The following is a 23,328-nucleotide window of genomic DNA, read 5'->3' on the forward strand; positions in this document are numbered from 1 at the left end:
GTACCTGAGGACCATCGGCTGCTCGCTCCTTTGAGAGAGAGGGCTGACTGACGGTGATTTAACCTGAGGGTCTCCATGCCACAGGCGAGGCGCAAGTTTAAGAAGCAGCACCTTCATGAATAACCTCAACCAGAACTGGAATTGAACTCACGCTGTTGGCTTTGCTCCGTATCACAAAACAGTCGTCCAGCCAACTGAGCTAACCGACTCCCAGTGAGTACAAACAACAAAGGTGCTTCTTATTTGTTACCAATTTGTTTATTACCAATAATATTCTACAGTTAAATCATATATAATCCCAAAAATAATTTGAGCAAAATACAAACAGCATCCAAATTCATATAGCATGTTAATTTCAGCAATAACTTTGTTGTTTAACAGTACGATTCAAAAGAAGCGAATATCTTTACTAATCTCTTTGTCCAGGATCCTCCAGTCACCAGATAGGAAGTAACATTATATTCATTACAGATTTCAAATAATTGCAATGACTGGTAACTTTGTCCACTGCATATTTCTTGTATGCTTTATGCATTACTCCCAGTAAGAATACGATATATAATATTGTCACTCAGGCCACCACTCAGACTCACATCGTGGCAGAAGTTCTCTGATACTCTGGAACACCTGATGCTGTAGGTTCACAAGGGCATAACAAGGTCAAGAGAAAACTATTACGTATACACAAAGTTAATTAAAATGCATGCTACAAATGATCATAATTGTTAATTCATTAACAATGAACTAATTTGGAACATATTTAAAGACAATTCGGGCTAAATTCTTGATACAAGGAGGGTAGCCCAAGTCAGGAGATTTTACGTCTTGACAGACGCGCCTCGATTCAAAGGGCCCCGTGAGACACAATTTTCACTTCTGCTGAGTTCCGGTTTCCCTTTGTGATGGAGCATGGACATGGAGCATGAGCTGGCATGGAGGGGTCTTTGGGTGGGTGGGTTGGTGGCAAATATTGGATCTTATCAGAAATGGGGCCAAACCTTCGCATCCAGGCCTCGCCTGACATCTTCACAGGTCCACAGAGTCTGCCCGACACTGAAAAACCAGCCCTTAATCTCAGTACAACAAATTTATTTTTGCCTTCTGTTTATGCTGTCATTTTCTCTCCTTACCCATCCTCTTTTGAAGGTGGCGGCTTTGCAGTGGAGTGAAGATTAATAAACACTGTGTAAATTTGCTTCAATTACTTTCCTTCATTTGCAAGTTTGAACATTTGAGTGTTGGTGAACTGTTCAACCTAGGACCCATCAGAGATGCGCTGATCCTTTTCTAATGCAGTATCCACAATGTCGCATCATAGAGTCATAGATGTTTACAGCATGGAAACAGGCCCATCGGCCCTTGTGGTCAATGCCGCCCAGTTTCTATCACTAAGCTAGACCCACTTGCCTGCATTTGGCCCATATTCCTCTATACCCACCCTGCCCATGTAACTGTCTAACTGCTTTTTAAAGAACAAAATTGTACCCGCCTCTACCACTGCCTCTGGCAGCTCATTCCAGATGCTCACCACTGTCTCTGTGAAACAAATTCCTCTCAGGTCTCTTTTATATCTCTCCACTCACCTTAAACGTATGCCCCCTTGTACATTGAAATGAAGTTGCTGGATAGCCAGTGAAAACGGTAGCAATGCTTCAATTTGCTGTTTGCTGGGTGTTGAGGCCAGCTATACTGTCCCCCTCCCCTAACTGCCATCCTAAACGAAATCAGTAAACTTAGCATAGCACCTAACCACACGATTCATCGAGGCGTCATTGGAAAACAAAGTGAGCAGGGTGCAAAGCGGGCTGTTGATGTGCTATTGGCTGTTTTTGTGTGATACTCCAAGTTGAATTTATATTGGAGTGCTCCTTTCTTCATCATTAGTTCCTTGTTGCTCATAGTAAATTGAATAATGCAACATCATGTGGTATTTAAAGCTTTTGTGTGTGTGAATTTTTTCGGTGTAATTTAATCTTTCAATGATAATGTATAACAAGTGCTGCCGGTTCGACTGACAATTCTAAACCTCTCCCAATTTTTCTTTCCCTTTCTTCAGTTGAAAGGAAATAGAGAGCGGTACATAATGGATGGTGTGTCACGGTGGTCACAAAGTCCATTTGGGAGTTTATGACTGGAGGAACTGAGGATGACACAGGAGGAGGAGCAGGAAAATTATAACGGAAGATACTAATATGTTGGAGATGGAAGGGCAGAACAAAGAACAATATAGCACAGAAACAGGCCATTCAGCCCTCCAAGCCTGCACCGGTCATGATACCAACCTTGGTCAAAACCCTCAGCACTTCCTAGTGCCGTAACCCTCTATACCCACCCTATCCATGTATTTGCCAAGATGCCTTTTGAATGCCGTTAATGTACCTGCTTCCACCACCTCCCCTGGCAATGCGTTCCAGGCACTCACCACTCTCTACATAAAAAACCTGCCTCGCACATCTCCTCTAAACTTTGCCCCATGGACCTTAAACCTGTGCCCCCTGGTGACTGACCCCTACACCCTTGGAAAGAGTGCCTACCCATCCACTCTATCCATGCTCTTCATAATCTTGTAGTCCTCTATCGGGTCACCCCTCAACCTCCGTTGTTCTAATGAAAACAATCCAAATCTATTCAGCTTCTCTGCATAGCTAACACCCTCCAGACCAGGCAACATCCTGGTAAACCTCCTCTTCACTCTCCCCAAAGTCTCCACAACCTTCTGGTAGTGGGATACTTTGAGTAACAGTCCCAATGTGGGATGTGAGAGTGGCCAGGAGCACACCTCAAAAATTAAGATCAAGATCAAGTGTTGAAGGGTTAGGATCTTGTGTAGAACTAGCCAATCAGAAGCGAGTAGCAAACACTTGCTTATACTAAAAGACTTTGTGGATAATTATAATAAATTTAACTATAATTGAATGAAAAGAGTGATAGGTTTTAGAGGGTGCATGTTGTAGTGTGTATTGTATCCACAAGACTTTTAATATTAGTAAATATGTTAATTAACACATAATAACATGCTGGTTGTTATTTCTTTGGTTATTTTTCTGTCAATTTGCATCAGTTAGGCCGCAATCAATAACCTTAAATATAGATAGTAATTACATGGACAAGGAAATTGGGTTAGAGTTGATAGCTCCAGTTAATTATTTAGTACCAGCATAGACCTGATGGGTGAAATGGCCTTTTCTGAGCTATACATTTCTATGATTCTATGAAATTGTTCAGCTGTGTGATATTGTTAGCTCTGGGATCCAGGCTCCATCATTCTGTCACATCGAATGCAAAAATCAAAAGAATACTGTCATCCCCCAGGGCAGAAGTGAAACAGTTTCACATCAAATAACTCATTTCAATTCAGCATTTTCACTGGAGTTATGAATACTGTTGCTTCAAAAATGCAATCTCTAATTTTCTCACTTTCGGGGAAAAAAGAAAAAACCTCAGCACTAACAGGATCCTGCAGCCAGGCAGACCAGGAACCAAGGACATTGAGCAGCAGTTTGAACAGGTTTCTTTTGTCTGTGATATACTTGTCAACGTGTTTGAATCTGTCATAGTTTGTAAACGAAAATTGGAAGTAAAACAGAATAAAATGACTCCCACCAATACTGCAATATATATTCTATAATAAAACATAAAGGGAATGACTTTAACATCAGGGTTTGGATAACAGTTATAAAAACTACTCGAGCTATTTTGTACTGATTTCCATCATTACATCTACATCTCAACTTAATGAAATTTCTGCCTCACAATCATTGTTAGTCATCCAATATATTGGTTTGTAATATCCCATTCAGTGATAGTGCAGACTAGTCACAAATAGCCTACCACAATATTTTTAAAAGCCCTTAAAGTCATAAGGATTTTGACTTTGTGTGATAGTGTAAATCATTTAATCATAGAATCTCACAAAAAAGGTCATTCAGCCTATTCTACCTGTGCTAGCCCCTTGTAAGAACAATTTGTCTGTTCTCCTCTCCCATAGCCTTAAGTATATATCCACTTCCTTTTTGAAAGTGATTTTTGAATCTGCTTCCTCCACCCCTTTAGGCAGTACACTCCAGATCATAGCTCACTGCATAAAAAAACTCTTCCCACCTCTTGTTTCTTTTTGCCAATTATCCTAAATCTGTGCATTCTTGTTGCCACCAAAATCCTTTTCTCCAGATTCAAAAAGAAAAGACAACGTGGTGGGGACCCCAGAAAATAATTAGTAGTAAAATGGCGATAGCAAATTGGCAGCCCACTTTATATCTCTCCCAATTCTGTTACCCATTTTACACAATCGCACAGAGTTCAAAATTAGCCTACAGTGTTTTACCATTAAATTATTACCCACATTCAGATAGATTTATCTGGCCTTGAAGCTGCTACTTTAAGAACAGCTATCATTTTTGTCAACTGGCAGAAGGAAATTGCAGGAGATTTGCATTATATTTTTCTGATTCACTTCTCCAGTTTTTTAATTTTCAGGTGTATGCCATTTTTGGATCTGAGGACGATCTGTGGTGTTTTAATCGGTAGTTTTGTTTCGTCAACTTCCAGTTCAAATCGATTAATAATCAGTGCGACAGCCACCTTCATTTCGTTCATGGCAAAGTGCTGCCCAATGCAGTTCCTGCAAAAGAATGAAACATACTGGGTTTATAAGTAGGAGATTTTCAATCTGTCTTTGGAAATCTATGCAATCAGGAAATGCGGCTGAGTGCAGCCTTGGCAGGACATTCCCCCTTGAGGCTCGGGAAAAAAAAAGAGTGCCATTAGACAGCTGGAACAGCCCCTCTAACCCCACCCAGAACGGATTTTGTTTTGGTTAGATTACACCCAGTATCTCTGCAGGCAGGCTGCAAATCATTAACTCTCGAGGGACTTCCTTGGTCTAAACCACACTAAACCCAGGCTTTTAACCCTTAAATTGTCCACTACATATATTTATTAAAATAAATAAATTTAGTGTACCCAATTCATTTTTTTTCCAATTAAGGGGCAATTTAGCGTGTTCAATCCACCTACCTTGCACATCTTTACGTTGTGGGGGCGAAACCTACACAAACACGGGGAGAATGTGCAAACTCCACAAGGACAGTGACCCAGAGCCGGGATCGAACCTGGGATCTCGCCGTGAGGCAACAGGGCTAACCCACTGCACCACCGTCCTGCCCTGCCCACTACATTTATAATCCAATTTCCGAAAATCTTACAATCGTCACAATGAATAATTCTGAACGATAATGCCATAAAGTTATACCACATTCAATAAGATGCAATTATTATATGTTTTTAAAAAAAACATTGTAAATGAGGAGGTTCACATCAATTCCAAAGATTTCTTGAAGACTGTGGGCGGGATTCTCCGACCCCCCACTGGGTCGGAGAATCGCCGGGGGCTGGCGTGAATCCCGCCCCCGCCGGTTGCCGAATTCTCCGGCACCGGATATTCGGTGGGGGTGGGAATCGCGCTGCGCCGGTTGGCGGGCCCCCCCCGGCGATTCTCCGGCCCGTGATGGGCCGAAGTCCCGCTGCTGGAATGCCTGTCCCGCCGGTGAGAATCAAACCACCTCTCTTACCGCCGGGACAAGGCAGTGCGGGCGGGCTCCGGGGTCCTGGGGGGGCGCGGGGCGATCTGGCACCGGGGGGTGGCCCCACGGTGGCCTGGCCCGCGATGGGGGCCCACCGATCCGCGGGCGGGCCTGTGCCGTGGGGGCACTCTTTTCCTTCCCCTTCGCCATGGTCTCCACTATGGCAGAGGCGGAAGAGACCCCCTCCACTGCGCATGTGCGGGGATGCCGTGAGCGGCCGCTGACGTTCCCGCGCATGCGCCGCACGGCAAATCATTTCCGCGCCAGCTGGCGGGGCACCAAAGGCCTTTCCCGCTAGCTGGCGGGGCGGAAATCAATCAGGCGTGGGCCTAGCCCCTCAAGGTGAGGGCTCGGCCCCTCAAGATGCGGAGAATTCCGCACCTTTGGGGCGGCGCGATGCCGGACTGATTCACACCGTTTTTGGCGCCAGTCGGCGGACATCGCGCCGATTGCGGAGAATCCCGCTCTGTGTCTTCAACAGCACACCTTGTGGAGGAGCAGGAAATCACTGTCAGCAACCTCTGGATTTCCATGTTTAAGCGCAAATGCAGAGATCGGAATTTGCTATCAGTTTCACAGTTGCAATAACAGCAAAAGCTGACAGTTTCAACATATTGCTGTTGTGATCAAAGGCAAGGATCCCACATTTGGACAGCACGGTAGCACAGTGGTTAACACAGTTGCTTCACAGCTCCAGGGTCCCAGGTTCGATCTAGTTTGGGTCACTGTCTGTGCGGAGTCTGCACGTACTCCCCGTGTCTGCGTGGGTTTCCTCCAGGTGCTCCGGTTTCCTCCCACAGTCCAAAGATGTGCAGGTTAGGTGGATTGCCCATGCTAAATTGCCCTTGGTGTTCAGAAAGGTTAGGTGTGGTTCCTGGGTTACGGGGATAGGGTGGCGGCATGGGGCTTAAGTAGGGTGCTCTTTCCAAGGGCCGGTGCAGACTCGATGGGCCGAATGGCCTCCTTCTGCACTGTAAATTCTATGATTCTATGTAACCAAATAGAAAGGATACAACAAGGTTTATTCTACCACTACACAATACATTAACTCTCTACTCCACTCCCCTCAGGGTCTCCTTCCTCGACCTCCTCCCAGGTCAGGGATTATATTCTGTGGGGTTTCCTCCAATTGGGAGGAAACTCCGCCCCCTAATCCCCTGGGGCGTTTGTATTCCAAGGTGTAGGAGGGGAATCTGATACAATGTAGGTTCAAACCCCTTAGAGGGTCATAACAAATACCATTTCAAATTCCAGGCCGTAAGTAAACAGCACAAAGTTGTCATGCTGCCTGCTTTCCTATCAACGTGTGTGGGATAATCGCGCATTGCAATTCTCATCACTATTTTCAGAGGCTATCAAATTTAGACCTCCTTGTCCTCAAGCCTTCACAAACACAATCTTACCAGTAACTTACTCTTTCTCTCTAAGGTTCTTCTAAACTGGTTAATATCAATCATTCCTGCACTCCTGCCTCCCAACACTTGGTATGTGAATCTGTCTAGTTTAGTTTCTGATCAGCTAATAACACTTCAACTCTCACAATCAAAAGTCATCAATCACAAACTGTTGCTCTGCTCACTCTTCCTCCTTGGTTTCCTAGCTTGGATTTGATACTGTTGACCCTCCACTTCTCCTCCATGGCACCACTTTTTTGTGGTTCTACTTTCCTAAATGTATTCACTAGATTTCAATTGATTTCTTCCATGCCTGCATGTTCATGTCTGGTATGCCCAAGGGATACATGTTGTCATGCGAGGGTCTCTTTAAGAAAAGTGTGTTTTATCAAATGGCTGCAGTGATGTCATTGAGTGGGTGGAGCTGGGCTGTGATTCTGTATTTTACTTTCGTTTTGAGCTGGAAGCTGCTTTGTGGCTCTGAGCTTTTGGTTTCGTTTTCAGTTGAGAGTTGCATTCAAACAAAGAAGGTGTATTTTTGGTCTCTCTCTCTGTATGCTCAAGAATGTCTCCAGACTACTTGATCACTTCAAAGTAATACCTGTTTTCTGTAAGGAATTCAAACCTACTGTTTTGTAGGAAAAAAGGGTGTTTGGCTTATGGATGTTGTTAGGAAAGTTATTAAGGTTTACCTCTAGAGTACTGTATCTTTGGGGGGGGGGGGGGGGGGGGTGTTATTTGTGTTGGTAGTTGATAAGATGTTTACTGTGTGTTTATAAAATGTTAACTGGATTCATAGTTTTGTTTAAAAATACTTAAGATCTCTGGAATACTGGAAAGTGGGCCCTTGTGCTCCTCATAACCAAAATCTATTAGAAGTTGTAGGTCAGGTGAACTCCATGATATATTTTGGTGTTCTCTAAACACTGGCCCATAACAATGTTCAGCTCCATCTTATTCTGCATTTACAAGCAACTCTCCATGACATTATTTCAGGTATGGGATCAACATTACCTGAATGCAGGTGAAATTCAATTTTAGCATTGTGCTGTTACCAAAACAGGGGTTTTGCTGTACTCTGCAGCCATATTTTTTTCTTTCAACTCAGTATTGCCATCTTGTTCATCCCTTATCTGCACCTTTGTGTCTCGGGATTCAACATCACCGACCTTCCTGGTTATCCACTGTGGTAGAATCTCACAATGTGCAATCTCAGCATTCAATTTGGCTCTAAACTGTTTCAAGGTCTTTACTGGGATTTGCAAAACATACTTATTCACACCCCTACCTCAGCTCCATCCATGCCTTTAGTATAAAGAATTACTTTCTGTAATGATCGCCTTGCTAAGTGTGAGGTTGTCCATTTTGGAAGGACAAATATGAATGCGGAATACAGGGTTAACGGTAGAGTTCTTGGCAATGTGGAGGAGCAGAGAGATCTTGGGGTCTATGTTCATACATCTTTGAAAGCTGCCACTCAAGTGGATAGAGCTGTGAAGAAGGCCTATGGTGTGCTCGCGTTCATTAACAGAGGGATTGAATTTAAGAGCCGTGAGGTGATGATGCAGCTGTACAAAACTTTGGTAAGGCCACATTTGGAGTACTGTGTACAGTTCTGGTCGCCTCATTTTAGGAAGGATGTGGAAGCTTTGGAAAAGGTGCAAAGAAGATTTACCAGGATGTTGCCTGGAATGGAGAGTAGGTCTTACGAGGAAAGGTTGAGGGTGCTAGGCCTTTTCTCATTAGAACGGAGAAGGATGAGGGGCGACTTGATAGAGGTTTATAAGATGATCAGGGGAATAGATAGAGTAGACAGTCAGAGACTTTTTCCCCCAGGTGGAACAAACCATTACAAGGGGACATAAATTTAAGGTGAAAGGTGGAAGATATAGGAGGGATATCAGAGGTAGGTTCTTTACCCAGAGAGTAGTGGGGGCATGGAATGCACTGCCTGTGGAAGTAGTTGAGTCGGAAACATTAGGGACCTTCAAGCAGCTATTGGATAGGTACATGGATTACGGTAAAATGATATAGTGTAGATTTATTTGTTCTCAAGGGCAGCATGGTAGCATTGTGGATAGCACAATTGCTTCACAGCTCCAGGGTCCCAGGTTCGATTCCGGCTTGGGTCACTGTCTGTGCGGAGTCTGCATGTCCTCCCCGTGTCTGCGTGGGTTTCCTCCGGGTGCTCCGGTTTCCTCCCACAGTCCAAAGATGTGCGGGTTAGGTGAATTGGCCAATGATAAATTGCCCTTAATGTCCAAAATTGCCCTTGGTGTTGGATGGAGGTGTTGAGTTTGGGTAGGGTGCTCTTTCCAAGAGCCGGTGCAGACGCAAAAGGATGAATGGCCTCCTTCTGCACTGTAAATTCAATGATAATCTATGATTAATCTAGGACAAAGGTTCGGCACAACATCGTGGGCCGAAGGGCCTGTTCTGTGCTGTATTTTCTATGTTCTATGTTCTAATTTCCCCAATTTCACACTACACAATCCTCAGCTAATCTTGAACTCTCCATGATGGCCTCTTCTGTAGGAAGCGCTGCATTCCCATTAGTTTCATTATTATTGAGCTCAGTTGGCTTCTTTTTTTAAAAACAATCCAATTAAGGGGCAATATAGCATGGCCAATCCACCTACCAATGAAACCCACGCAGACAGGGAGAATATGCAAACTCCACACGGACAGTGACCTGGGGCCGGGATCGATCCCAGGTCCTCGGCACCGTGAGGGAGCGGTGCCAACCAGTGCATCAACGTGCCACCCTCAGTTGGCTTCTTGAGTGCAATTTGTGTTGGATAATCTGTGGCCTCGACATTCCAGTATAAGTGTTGCATATGCCAAATTGTGACCTCTGGTGTTAACTGCTCCAAGGTTTGTGGAGTCTTCATTTTAAAATCTTCAGTTTAAATATCCTGAGAAGCATCTGAGCCACTCGGGCGTATCTTTGCCTCATTGCAGGAATGAGGTAATGAAATGCAATATTGTGTGGAGGAGTTACTGCCAATGCTTTCACAGAAAAAAGTGCATTGTTGGTTCTCTTTGGGAGGGGGTCAAAAGTTTAAAATAAAGATCTGCCATTTCTTGGGTTTCAGGACACAATACAGACCTGGATTAGAGGATGGGGCCCCACTTCTGCATTTTGGCAGACTGATATATTTGGTCTCATTTGGACTACTGGGGCGAAATTCTCCGTTATCGGCGCAAAGTCCGCCGATTGGCGCAAAAAACGGCGCAAATCCGACTTGCGTCACGCCGGAAAAATGGTTGAAAAGTCTCCGGCCCGAAATGGGCTAGCAGCGAAGTGACGGGATCCGCGCTTGCGCACGTGGTTCACGCCGTGCAGCGTCATACACGCCGCACGGCGTGACGGCTCATAAGGACGCGCTGCTCCCCCACACCCGACCGGAACACCCGACCGGAACACCCGACTGGATGGCTGGCCGCCGCTCAGCCCCCAGGTTCCAGTCACGGGATGTGGAGGCGCTCCTGGACGCAGTGGAGCAGAGGAGGGACGCCCTGTATCCCGGGCACGGCCGCAGAGTTGCCCCACGCCACAGCCGGCGTCTGTGGAGGGAGGTGGCAGAGGCCGACATCGCTGCGGCCCTGACACCACGGACAGGCACCCAGTGCCACAAGAAGGTGAACGACCTCGTCAGAGCAGGCAGGGTGAGCCTCCCCCCGCCCGATATCCATATCCCCCCTCCCCCATATCCCCCCTCCCCCATATCCCCCCTCCCCCATATCCCCCCTCCCCATATCCCCATATCCCCCCTCACCCATATCCCCCTTCCCCCATATCCCCCCTTCCCCCATATCCCCCCTCCCCCATATCCCCCCTCCCCCATATCCCCCCTCCCCCATATCCCCCCTCCCCCATATCCCCAAGTGAATCCAGCCCTAACCTTAACCTCTGCAATACACGCGCAACCGATGGCGTGCATTCATATATCTGCCTAACACTGTTGCCTTTTACCCCTGCCACCATCCCCACCCACCCCCCCGCCACAGGAGAAGCGAGCACACAACAATAGGGAGCATGTGAGGACTGGAGGAGGCCCCGCTGATGAGAGGCCACTGACCGAACACGAGGAAAGGGCCCTGGAACTGGCTGGCGGACCTGAGGACCGGGAGGTTGCTGATGCAGAGGTCGGGGGCGTACTAGCAAATGAGCCACCGACAGCCCGTCCCCATATCCCCCCCATCCCCATATCCCCCTGTGGTAGTATGCATTAGGGGTCATGTGGGACTGTGAAGCCGAAATGTCATTGGCTGACAGATCCCGGGTCCTGGTTGGCTGTTGACCTCTGTGGTGTTGGGTGCTCTGGTGCACAGATGAGCCAACACAGTTGTATGTGGTACAACTCTATTTTATTTTAACTCTCATAACACAGTTCGTTCTGGATACTCTGCACGTGCTGTCTCCCTGAGTGTGTCTGGTAGCAGGTCTGTCCTGGTCTTCCTCTCCAGCTAATACTGACCACCGGGGGTCGTGTCTGTGCTTTTATATCTTTCTGTCATTGGTTGTGGTGTTGTGTGTTCTGATTTGTCTGTTGGTGTGTCTATCATGATGTGTGTGTTTGAATATCATGACATCCTCCCTTTTTACAAAGATATGTGCCTACGTGGTTATAAATATAATTGTGTCGTGAGTGCATCTAAGAGTGTGTGCGTGTGTTGTGTACAGCGTGTGTATATGACGTAACTATTTACATGGGGCGATGTCGGGTGCGTCACACTAACAAGGTTGTACCATAACAAAACATGGATGCGAGAGAAAAAAAACTTGAACAGTGGTCCGGTCAGACGATATCTGGAACAATAAACAACAACAGGTTATAATACAGAAGTGTTTGACTTTTTGAACGTATGAACAGCGTTATAAGTCCAGTCTAATGGGTGACCGCCTCAAGAATGGGCTGGTCCTCAAGCCGGTTCAGCTGTGGAGATTTGGGGTCACACTGGTTCACCTTGGACTGTTGGAGGTGATGCTGTTGCCGAAGTCTCTACTTTACCATTTGTTGTACTTCGTGCAGTGCTTGGTTTTTCATTCGTGCAAATATAACATTCAACATCTTTGTTAGTGTTGCCTTGGCTGTGGTTTGGTTCTGGTGGCGATGGAAAGGGCATGATCCGTGGCATCTCCACGAAGTCATCCTTGGGAACCAGTGGAGGATCCGGCGTGTGCGTAAGGTTCAGTTGCGAGCGTGGAAGGCGGCGCAAAGCTCGCTGATTGCGCCTACGCACCAATCCATCCGCCCTGCATGCCAGGAACAAGGTGGAGTCTTTTTTCTTTTTATGTTTGTGGTGGACGGCATCTTGTAGCCGATGGGTCGTTGCCATCGAAGTAGCACCATCACTAATACCATGCAAGGCGATGACTGTGCCAGATGTGGAAGTTGGCCGAGACCGTGCACGCTGGTTCCGGCCACCTGCTGTGCCGGAAGGGCGACTCCGCAGAGAAACGTCGAAGCATGTCGCCTTGGAGAGAGAATTGTTGCTCGCATCAATGTCTGGCGATGGCGCGAATTGGTGTGTCCATCTTGGTCCGCCGGTGCTGGTTGCCACTGCCGACCCAGTGGGATTGCCACGCGATCCATTCCCTGTCGCCGTGGCATCCGCCGTCACCCTGAGCGTGCCATCACCGAGGCCGCGACACCGCCCGTCCGGAGCAAGGTCTGGCGTGCGCGAATCAGAGTCGGCGCTTGGCTGCTCCCCATCTGGAGTCCGGTCTGCCTTCCGTCGATGCCCCCCGTCCGGAGTCCCAACAGGTTCACTGGAGGCAGCTGAGATTCCCTGAAGCTGCACTTCTGGAGTCGGAACATGCAGGAATGCACCAACCAGTGGAGAGGCTCGAGCCATCGAGGGTGGAAGCGGTGCGCCGCCACCGCAGTCGTCAGTGGTCCCACCGTGATCGTCGAGTGCCTCGGTACGCACTAGGCGAGGTCTGTCACCTTGCACCTTTTGCATGGGAAGTGGGATGCAGTCGTCACTCGTCTCACATCCCGTGGATAGATCCTCATTAGCAGCTTGCTGTTCACTAGGGTTGGGTAAATTGTCACAGTTTTCATCTGGTGGTGCACACCATGTCGGTGGACTGTCATTGTCTTGCCGTTGTCCTTCATTTGGGCTTTTCTTCTTTGGAATTTTAAATCTTCCCCCAGACGTTGCAGAACCTTGTTTATTACCCCCAAATTCTCCCATATGTATGGTCTCGAATATAGGATCCAATGTTTCTATCGACATTGTACTATTTTCCAAAGAACATTCCGTTTCACTTTTCTTCTCAGGTACCTCATATGTATCTTTGTCTAATGTACATGCCTTCATGGTCTCTGGGTCTGATTTTGCTGGGACTGGCATGGTCACAGTCTCTCTTTTACTGTTCTCAATTGCCCACATTATACTCCCCATACATAACTGCTTAATCACTGGGGTTAGTGTGGTACAATGGATAATCGGGTCGACCTTATCTGCATCTTCACCATTAGTGGAAAGCACACTTGGTTCACTTGAAACTGCTGTGGGTTTTAAATTTGTTATCTGGCTACTCGATGTTGGTGTCCTCAGGATTCTTGCTCCAATGTTCTGCTCATTTATCAGTGGAGTGTGTATAGGTTCAATGCAATTAATGTTCCCCTCAAGGTTTGAAGAGTCATTACTGACTAACTGCTGGTCTTCGAAGTTGGGACTTTGCGGCGTTGTGTTGAAGGGAGACATTTGTCCCTGCTGTAGATATGATTCAGGTTGTGTTATTTAAATTACCTGAGGATCAATGTCTTGTCCATTTTTTCGATCCGTACTAAAACACTGGCAATTCTCAGTCTGCTCCTTGCAAGTTAAACATTCAATTAATTTCTTTAGCAAATCCTCAGCATCCTTCTGTGGCCGTGCATATTAATCTCTGTTCGGCTATAATGATCCTGAAGGTCAGCGCATAAACCTTTTTTCTTCGGGCTTGGACGAGGCGATTCCTTTGGCTTGTCTTCAGTTGGGCTTGAACAGTCTTCAGCGCTGTGCCCTTCATTGTAGCATGAGAGACCGTCATGGTCATGCTGCTGTGTAGTGGAGCATGGTAGGCTGTTATAACCTTCTTGCTGTTCACGTGAGCATGGCAGACTTGCATCGTCTGCCGCTGGTTGGTCAGGAGAGGTTGCTAGACCCTCATGGTCTTGTTCCTGCAAGGACTGCACATTGGAGTCTTGCGTTGCTTCTATCGTGGAGGCTGTCCACGAGCTCTCTGTGGAGGCTTGTGACACTGGAGTCACTTCTTGTTCGTGCAAGGACTGCGCTCTGGAGTCTTGCGTTGCTTCTATCGTGGAGGCTGTCCACGAGCTCCCTGTGGAGGCTTGTGACTCTGGAGTCACTTCTTGTTCATGCAAGGACTGCGCTCTGGAGTCTTGCGTTGCTTCTATCGTGGAGGCTGTCCACGAGCTCTCTGTGGAGGCTTGTCACACTGGAGTCACTTCTTGTTGGTGCAAGGACTGCGCTCTGGAGTCTTGCGTTTCTGCAATTGTGGAGTCTGTCCACGAGCTTGCTGTGGAGGCTTGTGACACTGGAGTCACTTCTGGTTCATGCGAGGACTGCGCTCTGGAGTCTTGCATGTCTTCTTTCATAGAGTCGGGAACGTTGAGCGGGACGTGGACCACGCTCTGTGTGGCAGCAGGGCGCTCTCCGTGTGCTTGCAGCGCTCCCTGTCTGTTAATGTCAGGCTGCAGCATCATCCGGTACTGATAAATTGGGACGTCATATCTGCTGGATTGAAGATCCTCAAATCCGAAAAATGAATCCGCATCTGCGTCGGATTCAATGTGGGGGCCGCCAATGTGCAACACGAAAGGTTCGTCCGAGTCATAGTCGTATAGGACCACGGAGCTATCATTGGGCTCGCGAGGTCCGGAAACACTGTAAAGATCGTCATCGAAGTATTCGAGGTCGGAATCATCGGCTTGTGCGTAGGTAACTGCTTGTCGGAGGGTTCTTCGGAGGTCAAATTCATCTCCTGGGTCAATTTGCGGCAATGTGCTGTCATTCCAGGTGAGGGAAGGTTGTTTTACAGCTTTAACAGATTTTTGTTTTTTTGATTTGGGACGTTTCCCTTTTAAATTGGATTTGGGACGTTTCCCCTTTAAATTGGTGCAGTCTGGGGCCTCTGACATCCTGACGTTCGGTATGTAGCACGTAGGAAGCGACTGCGCATGCTCAGATCGCTGTTCCTTTACCGATGGCCATTTTCTTGACTGCGCACGCGCAGCATCTCGCGCATGCGCAAACGAAACTTCCGGTTCTGCGCACTGCTCGCGCAACTGTGCTAGCGTGATACCTTTAGCAAGATGGCCACCGACCTCGACCCAGCCCTCTCTCAGGCCCGGGATTTCGGCCTCTGGGAATTCGGGCTCCGGGATCCCAGCCACGAGGTGAGTACTGCAGCTTTTCTTACCTTTACTTGCCGATTGGATTGCGTTTTCTTCACAGTACTTGGAGAATTTGTCCAGGACTGCCTGGTAATCGTACCTTTGCTGCCTCCTGAAGAACCTGAACCTTGTGAATATTTCTCTTGCCCTTTCACCGGCGATGGTGAGGAGAAATTCAATTTTTTCGCTATCATCCAGGTCTTTTAGTTCAGCTGCCACCAGGAACAATTCAAACACTTGCCGGAATCGCCGCCAGTTTTCGCGGAGATCGCCGTAGCACTGGAGCGGCTGCGGAACCGGGAGCTCTATCATTTTGCCTGGGCACTGCTGGTTGTCTGTGTACACTGAGGTATGCCGGCAGGTATCGATCCACTCCTGTACCATGTGGTGTTGGGTGCTCTGGTGCACAGATGAGCCAACACAGTTGTATGTGGTACAACTCTATTTTATTTTAACTCTTATAATACAGTTCGTTCTGGATACTCTGCACGTGCTGTCTCCCTGAGTGTGTCTGGTAGCAGGTCTGTCCTGGTCTTCCTCTCCAGCTAATACTGACCACCGGGGGTCGTGTCTGTGCTTTTATATCTTTCTATCATTGGTTGTGGTGTTGTGTGTTCTGATTTGTCTGTTGGTGTGTCTATCATGATGTGTGTGTTTGAATATCATGACAACCTCTAGCTCCGCCCTGAAGGCGGAGTATATGAATCAGGAGTTCTCCCCCGCAGGGCAGTCTGTTACTGAACTGCGGGGAACAAAGTCACGCTTAATAAAGCCTCATCGACTTCATCTCTATTCGTCTCTCGTGAGTCTTTGTGCGCTACAATTTATTAAGCGTGCTTAAAGGACTATGGAGCTCAGGAGTTCTCCCCCGCAGGCCCCCCCCCCCCACCCCACAGGCTTGCGCGGTTCAGACTCCAAGTCGTCCCGGGGGAGCCCGCTGCTATTTCTGCGGCCAGGCGAAACACCCCCGGCAGCGCTGCCCGGCCCGCGCAGCGATTTGCAAGAGCTGCGGGAAAAAGGGCCATTTCGCGGCTGTGTGCCGGTCCCGGGAGGTCGCCGCTGTCCCAGGAGAAGAAGCAGTCCTGCGCGTTTCTAACGCTCCCCAACCCCCCCAGTGCCCTATGTACGACCCGCAAGCGCAGCAATTTTGGGTCCCGGCCACCGCTGTCCCCGGAGAACAAGGAGTCCTGCGCGTTTCAAACGCTCCCCAACCCCCGCAGCGCCCCATGTGCGACCCGTAGGCGCCGCCATTTTGGGTCCCGGCCACCACGAGGGGAGGAGGGGCGCCGCCATCTTGGGACCCCCCAGCCCTATGCGACGCATGGGGGCGGCCATTTTGTCCACCCCCGCCGCCATCTTGTGACCCCCCAGCCATGTGCGATGCATGGGGCGGCCATTTTGTTCACCCCCGCCGCCATCTTGGACGGCAACAACGGACCCCAGTGTCGACGGCTCCACGGGGTTCAAGGAAGACGCTCAAGCACTACGATCACGTCTGGCCTCAATGACGCTGGACCAAGCACGGCCCCGGACGCTCCAGACGACGACAACAACGGTGCTGATAAACGGGCACGAGACACCATGCCTGCTCGACTCCGGGAGCACAGAAAGCTTCATCCACCCCGACACGGTAAGACGCTGTTTTTTGACCATCCGTCCCAGTGCGCAAAAGATTTCCCTAGCCGCAGGATCCCACTCCGTACAGATTAAAGGCTTCTGCATAGTAACCCTAACGGTGCAAGGGAGGGAGTTTAAAAACTACAGGCTCTACGTCCTTCCCCAACTCTGCGCGCCCACATTACTGGGATTAGACTTCCAGTGCAATCTGCAGAGTCTAATCTTCCAATTCGGCGGCCCAATACCCCCACTCACTATCTGCGGCCTCGCAACCCTCAAGGTTGAGCCCCCATCCTTGTTTGCAAACCTCACCCCGGATTGCAAACCCGTCGCCACTAGGAGCAGACGGTACAGCGCCCAGGACCAGACATTCATTTGGTCCGACGTCCAGCGGCTACTGAAGGAAGGCATAATCCAGGCCAGCAATAGTCCCTGGAGAGCACAGGTGGTAGTAGTAAAGACAGGGGAGAAGCAAAGGATGGTCATAGACTATAGCCAGACCATCAACAGGTACACACAACTAGATGCGTACCCTCTCCCCCGCATATCCGACATGGTCAATCGGATTGCCCAATATAAGGTCTTCTCCACCGTGGACCTCAAGTCCGCCTACCATCAGCTCCCCATCCGCCCAAGTGACCGCAAGTACACAGCCTTCGAGGCAGACGGGCGATTATACCACTTCCTAAGGGTCCCATTTGGCGTCACAAACGGGGTCTCGGTCTTCCAACGAGAGATGGACCAAATGGTTGATCAACACGGGTTGCAGGCCACGTTCCCGTATCTCGACAACGTAACCATCTGCGGCCACGATCAGCAGGACCACAACGCCAACCTCCAAAAATTCCTCCAGACCGCTAAAGCCTTGAACCTCACATACAACGAGGACAAGTGCGTTTTCAGCACAAACCGGCTAGCCATCTTGGGATATGTAGTGCGCAATGGGATAATAGGCCCCGACCCCGAACGCATGCGCCCCCTCATGGAATTTCCCCTCCCTCACTGCTCAAAAGCCCTAAAACGCTGCCTGGGGTTCTTTTCATATTACGCCCAGTGGGTCCCACAGTACGCAGACAAGGCCCGCCCCCTAATACAGACCACTACCTTCCCCCTGTCGACAGAGGCTTGCCAGGCCTTCAGCCGCATCAAAGCGGATATCGCAAAGGCCACGATGCGCGCCATCGACGAGTCCCTCCCCTTCCAGGTCCCGAACCCTCCACGCTTCAGAAATCCGCCACTCCTCAGTGGAAAAGGAAGCCCAAGCCATAGTGGAAGCTGTGCGACATTGGAGGCATTACCTGGCCGGCAGGAGATTCACGCTCCTCACGGACCAACGGTCGGTAGCCTTCATGTTCGATAATGCACAGCGGGGCAAAATTAAAAACGACAAGATCTCAAGGTGGAGGATCGAGCTCTCCACCTTCAACTACGAGATCCTGTACCGTCCCGGAAAGCTGAACGAGCCGTCCGATGCCCTATCCCGCGGCACATGTGCCAACGCACAAATTAACCGCCTCCAAACCTTCCATGAGGACCTCTGCCACCCGGGGGTCACTCGGTTCTACCACTTTGTAAAGTCCCGCAACCTCCCCTACTCTGTGGAGGAGGTCCGTACAGTCACAAGGAACTGCCACATCTGCGCAGAGTGCAAACCGCACTTTTTCAGGCCGGATGGTGCGCACCTGATCAAGGCTTCCCGTCCCTTTGAACGCCTTAGTCTGGATTTCAAAGGGCCCCTCCCCTCCACCGACCGCAACACATACTTCCTGAATGTGGTGGACGAGTACTCCCGTTTCCCCTTCGCCATCCCCTGCCCTGACATGACAGCGGCCACAGTCATTAAAGCCCTTAACACCATATTCACACTGTTCGGTTGCCCCGCATACGTCCACAGCGACAGGGGGTCCTCCTTCACGAGTGACGAGCTGCGCCAGTTCCTGCTCAGCAACGGTATAGCCTCGAGCAGGACGACCAGCGACAACCCCCGGGGGAACGGGCAAGTAGAGAGGGAGAACGGCACGGTCTGGAAGACCGTCCTACTGGCCCTACGGTCCAGGGACCTCCCAGTTTCACGGTGGCAGGAGGTCCTCCCGGACGCTCTCCACTCCATCCGGTCGCTACTGTGTACTAGCACTAACCAAACGCCTCATGAGCGGCACCTTGTCTTCCCCAGGAAGTCCTCCTCTGGAACGTCGCTGCCGACCTGGCTGGCGGCCCCAGGACCCATCTTGCTCTGAAAACATGTGCGGGCGCACAAGTCGGACCCGTTGGTCGAGAGGGTTCACCTCCTCCACGTGAACCCGCAGTACGCTTACGTGGAGTACCCCGACGGCCGACAGGACACGGTCTCCCTGCGAGATCTGGCGCCCGCCGGCAACACGCACACCCCCCCGACACCAATCATCCCTCCCTGCCACCGGCGCACCCCGCCACCGCCCCCTTCCCGGGAGGATCGGTCCTCCTCCCAGGTCCGACCAGAAGTGAAGCTGACGCAGAAACCGTAAGGCTCCCGGAGACGACAACACGGGAACAAGCACCACCACCGGGGCCGAGGCGATCGACAAGGACGACCAGACCGCCCGACCGACTCGTGGCATGGATGTAACACTACAATGTTGTGGACTTTAACGAGAACTTTTTTTCTTTTCCCCCTTACGACTACTGTAAATAGTGCAAAACAAAAAAAAACCCTGTACATACTGTGATGACATGCAAAAGTTTTCCTCCCAGGACCAGCCTTGTAAACCCCTACCACCATGCGAAGCACCACCCCGCCGGGTTCATTTTTAACAAGGGGTGAATGTGGTAGTAGGCATTAGGGGTCATGTGGGACTGTGAAGCCGTGATGTCATTGGCTGACAGATCCCGGGTCCTGGTTGGCTGTTGACCTCTAGCTCCACCCTGAAGGCGGAGTATAAGTACCAGGAGTTCTCCCCCGCAGACCAGTCTGTTACTGAACTACGGGGAACCAAGTCACGCTTAATAAAGCCTCATCGACTTCATCTCTATTCGTCTCTCGTGAGTCTTTGTGCGCTACACCCCCCTCCTCCATATCCCCCCTCCCCCATACCACCTGATCACTGCCTGCGTGTCTAACCATGCATGCTTCATTGTGTATCGCAGGAGCAAACGTCGAGGCACCCATCCCCGCAGATGCAGACCGCCCGCAGGATGCCCCTCGGAGGCCACGGGAGACGGAGAGACCCGGACCCTCCGGCATGCGACGCCCGCAGGATGCCCCTCGCACACCACAGGAGACGGAGAGACCCAGACCCTCCGGCATGCGATGCCCGCAGGATGCCCCTCGCACACCACGGGAGACGGAGAGACCCGGACCCTCCGGCATGCGACGCCCGCAGGATGCCCCTCGCACACCACGGGAGATGGAGAGACCCGGACCCTCCGGCGTGCGACGCCCGCAGGATGCCCCTCGCACACCACGGGACACGGAGAGACCCGGACCCTCCGGCATGCGACGCCCGCAGGATGTCCCTTGGAGACCACGGGAGACGGAGAGACCTGGAGCAACAGGGAGACGACGCCCCCGTCACGTGCGGGTGCGACGACGCAGGCGTGTGCGACCCAGCGACGAGGGGGGCAGCCACAGGCCCCCGTCACAGCCGAGCCAGGACACCACTACCCAGGACACCACTACCCAGGTCACCACTACCCAGGACACCACTACCCAGGAAGACGAAATACCGGACAGTGACTCAGAGTGGATGGGTGGAGACGAACCCCCACCCCAAAGTGCCATGGACTCCGAGTGGGACGAAGAGCACGCCACAACGCCACTGCTGTCACCAACACCCTCCACCATCGCAGAAACACTCACCTCGGTTGGGCACTTTAGTGATGAGGCGTCTGGTACACTCACTGGTGCGCACAACACAGCCGTCCTGGTACAGCAGGTGGAGGTAGGAGCAGCAGAGGGGCCGGGCGGTTGGAGGGCAGCCCAGTCAAGCGAACATCTGCCGCCCAGATGGATCCCGGGTTCCTGGAGTTACCACACCCACACATAGATCCGATACAACCACCGACCCGGAGACGAGCGAAGAGGGTGACGGCCGGCTTGCAGCGGCTGCAGTCGCAGGTGGAGGAGTCCACCCGCGTCCAGGAGCTGGAAGTGATGCCGGTCATGTGTGCCACCCAGGCCGACACCGCACGGGTGGCGTCCGCGGTGGAAGCAATGGGTGCGACGGTGTCAGACATGGGGAACGGTTTGCGAGGCCTGGGGCTTTCCGTGCAGGCGGCGTCTGTGGCCCAGGAAATGGCTGCCCTCTCACAGGAGGCCATGAGCCAGTGCCAGCGCCAGATGGCAGAGGCGCTCAACGCCATGGCCCAGTCTCAGCAGGCCATAGCCCAGTCTCAGCAGGCCATGGCCCAGTCTCAGCAGGCCATGGCCCAGTCTCTGCAGGCCATCGCTGAGGGCATCGACGCCAGTGGCCATGTGCGAGCCGGAGTCGCACAGTCACAAACAGGGTTTGCCAACCCCCGGGCTCCATGGCTGCAAACCTGCAGACCGCTGTCGATACCAGCACGGGCCTCCAGGACTGGCAGCGCCAGATGTCGGGGGGCGGCGTCGGATGGCCAGTCCATTCGCATCCCCCACCCATGAAGAGGCCTGGGGGCCATCTGGCACCCCGAGGGAGGAGGAATTGGTGTGGTCCGTCCCGGCTCCCCCTGTAGGGGAGGTCCCGGAACACCGCAACACCTCGGACTCCCCCCCCCCTTCCGTCCCAGGTGCATCGGGTGGGCAACGGGCAGGACAGGCTGGCAGCTCGCCATCCCAATCGCCCGGGCCGCAGCCTGGCCCATCTAGGCCAGGACGCCCCAGGAAACGGCCGCCAAAGGGATCCTGTGTCAGAGGGCAGGAATCACAGGAGTCCACCTCCATTTCTGCTGTACCGTCTGGGGAACCACGTAGACGTAGTCAAAGGGCCCGTAAGGCCAAACAATTAGACACTGAGTAAGTTGGCACGGGTGCAGGGCACAGATGAGTTTTAGGGGCTAGGGCATGTGCATGAACTCCTTTGGTTATTAAAGTCAATGTTACACCTACAGAAGCTGCCTTTGTGCTCTGTCCAAAGTGTGCGGGGGTGTCATGTACGTTGAGCGCAAGTGTGTGTGTGAGAGGGGTGGTCTTACCTCAGCCCCAGGTGAGTCTGCCGCCTTCCCCCTGGGCTGCCATCAACATCCCCCCGGGCAGAGGACGGGATCGTGCACTGCAGTGTCACAGCCGCATGCAGGGATGGTCCGGGTGGATGGTGGTACTGTGGCCATGGGTCAGACATAGTCCAACGATGTGGAGCCAGGAGCTCATCGCAGGGCGGGTTGTCATCATCCTCCATGGCCTGCAATAGACACACGTCCACCCGCAACTGTGTGAGCCCGGCCATTGTGCCGCAGGTGAATCGGCAATGGAGGGGGTGGTGTGCATGCGGGTGGGGTGGGTGGGGTTGGGGAGGGGGGTGAGGGTGCTGGGTGGGTGGATGGGTGGGGGGTGTGTGTGGTCGGCTGTTGCCATGGTGTGCGGTCTGTGGCCATACTACCCGATTCCCACGCCCATCTAGTCAGTGAAGCGGACGGCTATCAGTCTGTCCCGTGCCCGCTGGGCCAGCCGGTAACGGTGGACAGCCACCCGCCTGTGTCTAGCCCGTCTGCCCTGACCATTGCCCCCATCCCCCTCATCTGGGGAGGACTGCGCCTCTTCCTGCTGCTCCTCCACTCCGCCCTCCTCTGCCTGCGGCACATCGCCCCTCTGCTGGGCTATGTTGTGCAGGACGCAGCACACCACAATGATGCGGCCGACCCGATCGGACCGATACTGGAGGGCACCCCCAGAGAGGTCCAGGCACCTGAAACGCATCTTCAGGATGCCAAAGCACCTCTCTATCACTCCCCTTGTCGCTACATGGGCATCATTGTAGCGGTTCTCCGCCTCATTGTGTGGCCTCCATATAGGCGTCATCAGCCACGATCGCAATGGGTAGCCCCTGTCGCCCAGCAACCAGCCCCTCAGACGGGGATGGCGTCCCTCATACATGCCGGGGATGGATGACCGCGACAACACATATGAGTCATGTACACTGCCTGGGTAATGGGCGCAGACGTGCAGGATCATCATGGGGTGGTCGCAGACCACCTGTATGTTCATCGAATAGGTCCCCTTCCTATTGGTGAACACGGCCCTGTTATCTGCAGGTGGCCGCACGGCGACGTGCATCCCATCGATCGTGCCCTGGACCATGGGGAACCCGGCCACGGCAGAGAAGCCCACGGCCCGGGCATCTTGGCTGGCCCGGTCCACAGGGAAGCGGA

The 23,328-nt window shown here is 51.5% G+C and overlaps 1 protein-coding gene across 1 annotated transcript in view; it reads right to left on the reverse strand.

Annotated features, from left to right (window-relative positions):
- Nucleotides 1-236: 236 nt before the first annotated feature.
- Nucleotides 237-23,328, reverse strand: part of LOC140426363 (cytochrome P450 4B1-like) — an 85,830-nt gene continuing 62,738 nt past the window's right edge. The window contains exon 12 of the mRNA XM_072511028.1: nucleotides 237-4,621. Within this exon, the coding sequence (XP_072367129.1) occupies nucleotides 4,450-4,621 (172 nt within the window). The 3' untranslated portion in view covers nucleotides 237-4,449. The remainder of the gene's footprint in view (nucleotides 4,622-23,328) is intronic.

This window comes from Scyliorhinus torazame, chromosome 7 (genome assembly GCF_047496885.1).
Source record: "Scyliorhinus torazame isolate Kashiwa2021f chromosome 7, sScyTor2.1, whole genome shotgun sequence".
Classification (NCBI taxonomy): domain Eukaryota; kingdom Metazoa; phylum Chordata; class Chondrichthyes; order Carcharhiniformes; family Scyliorhinidae; genus Scyliorhinus; species Scyliorhinus torazame.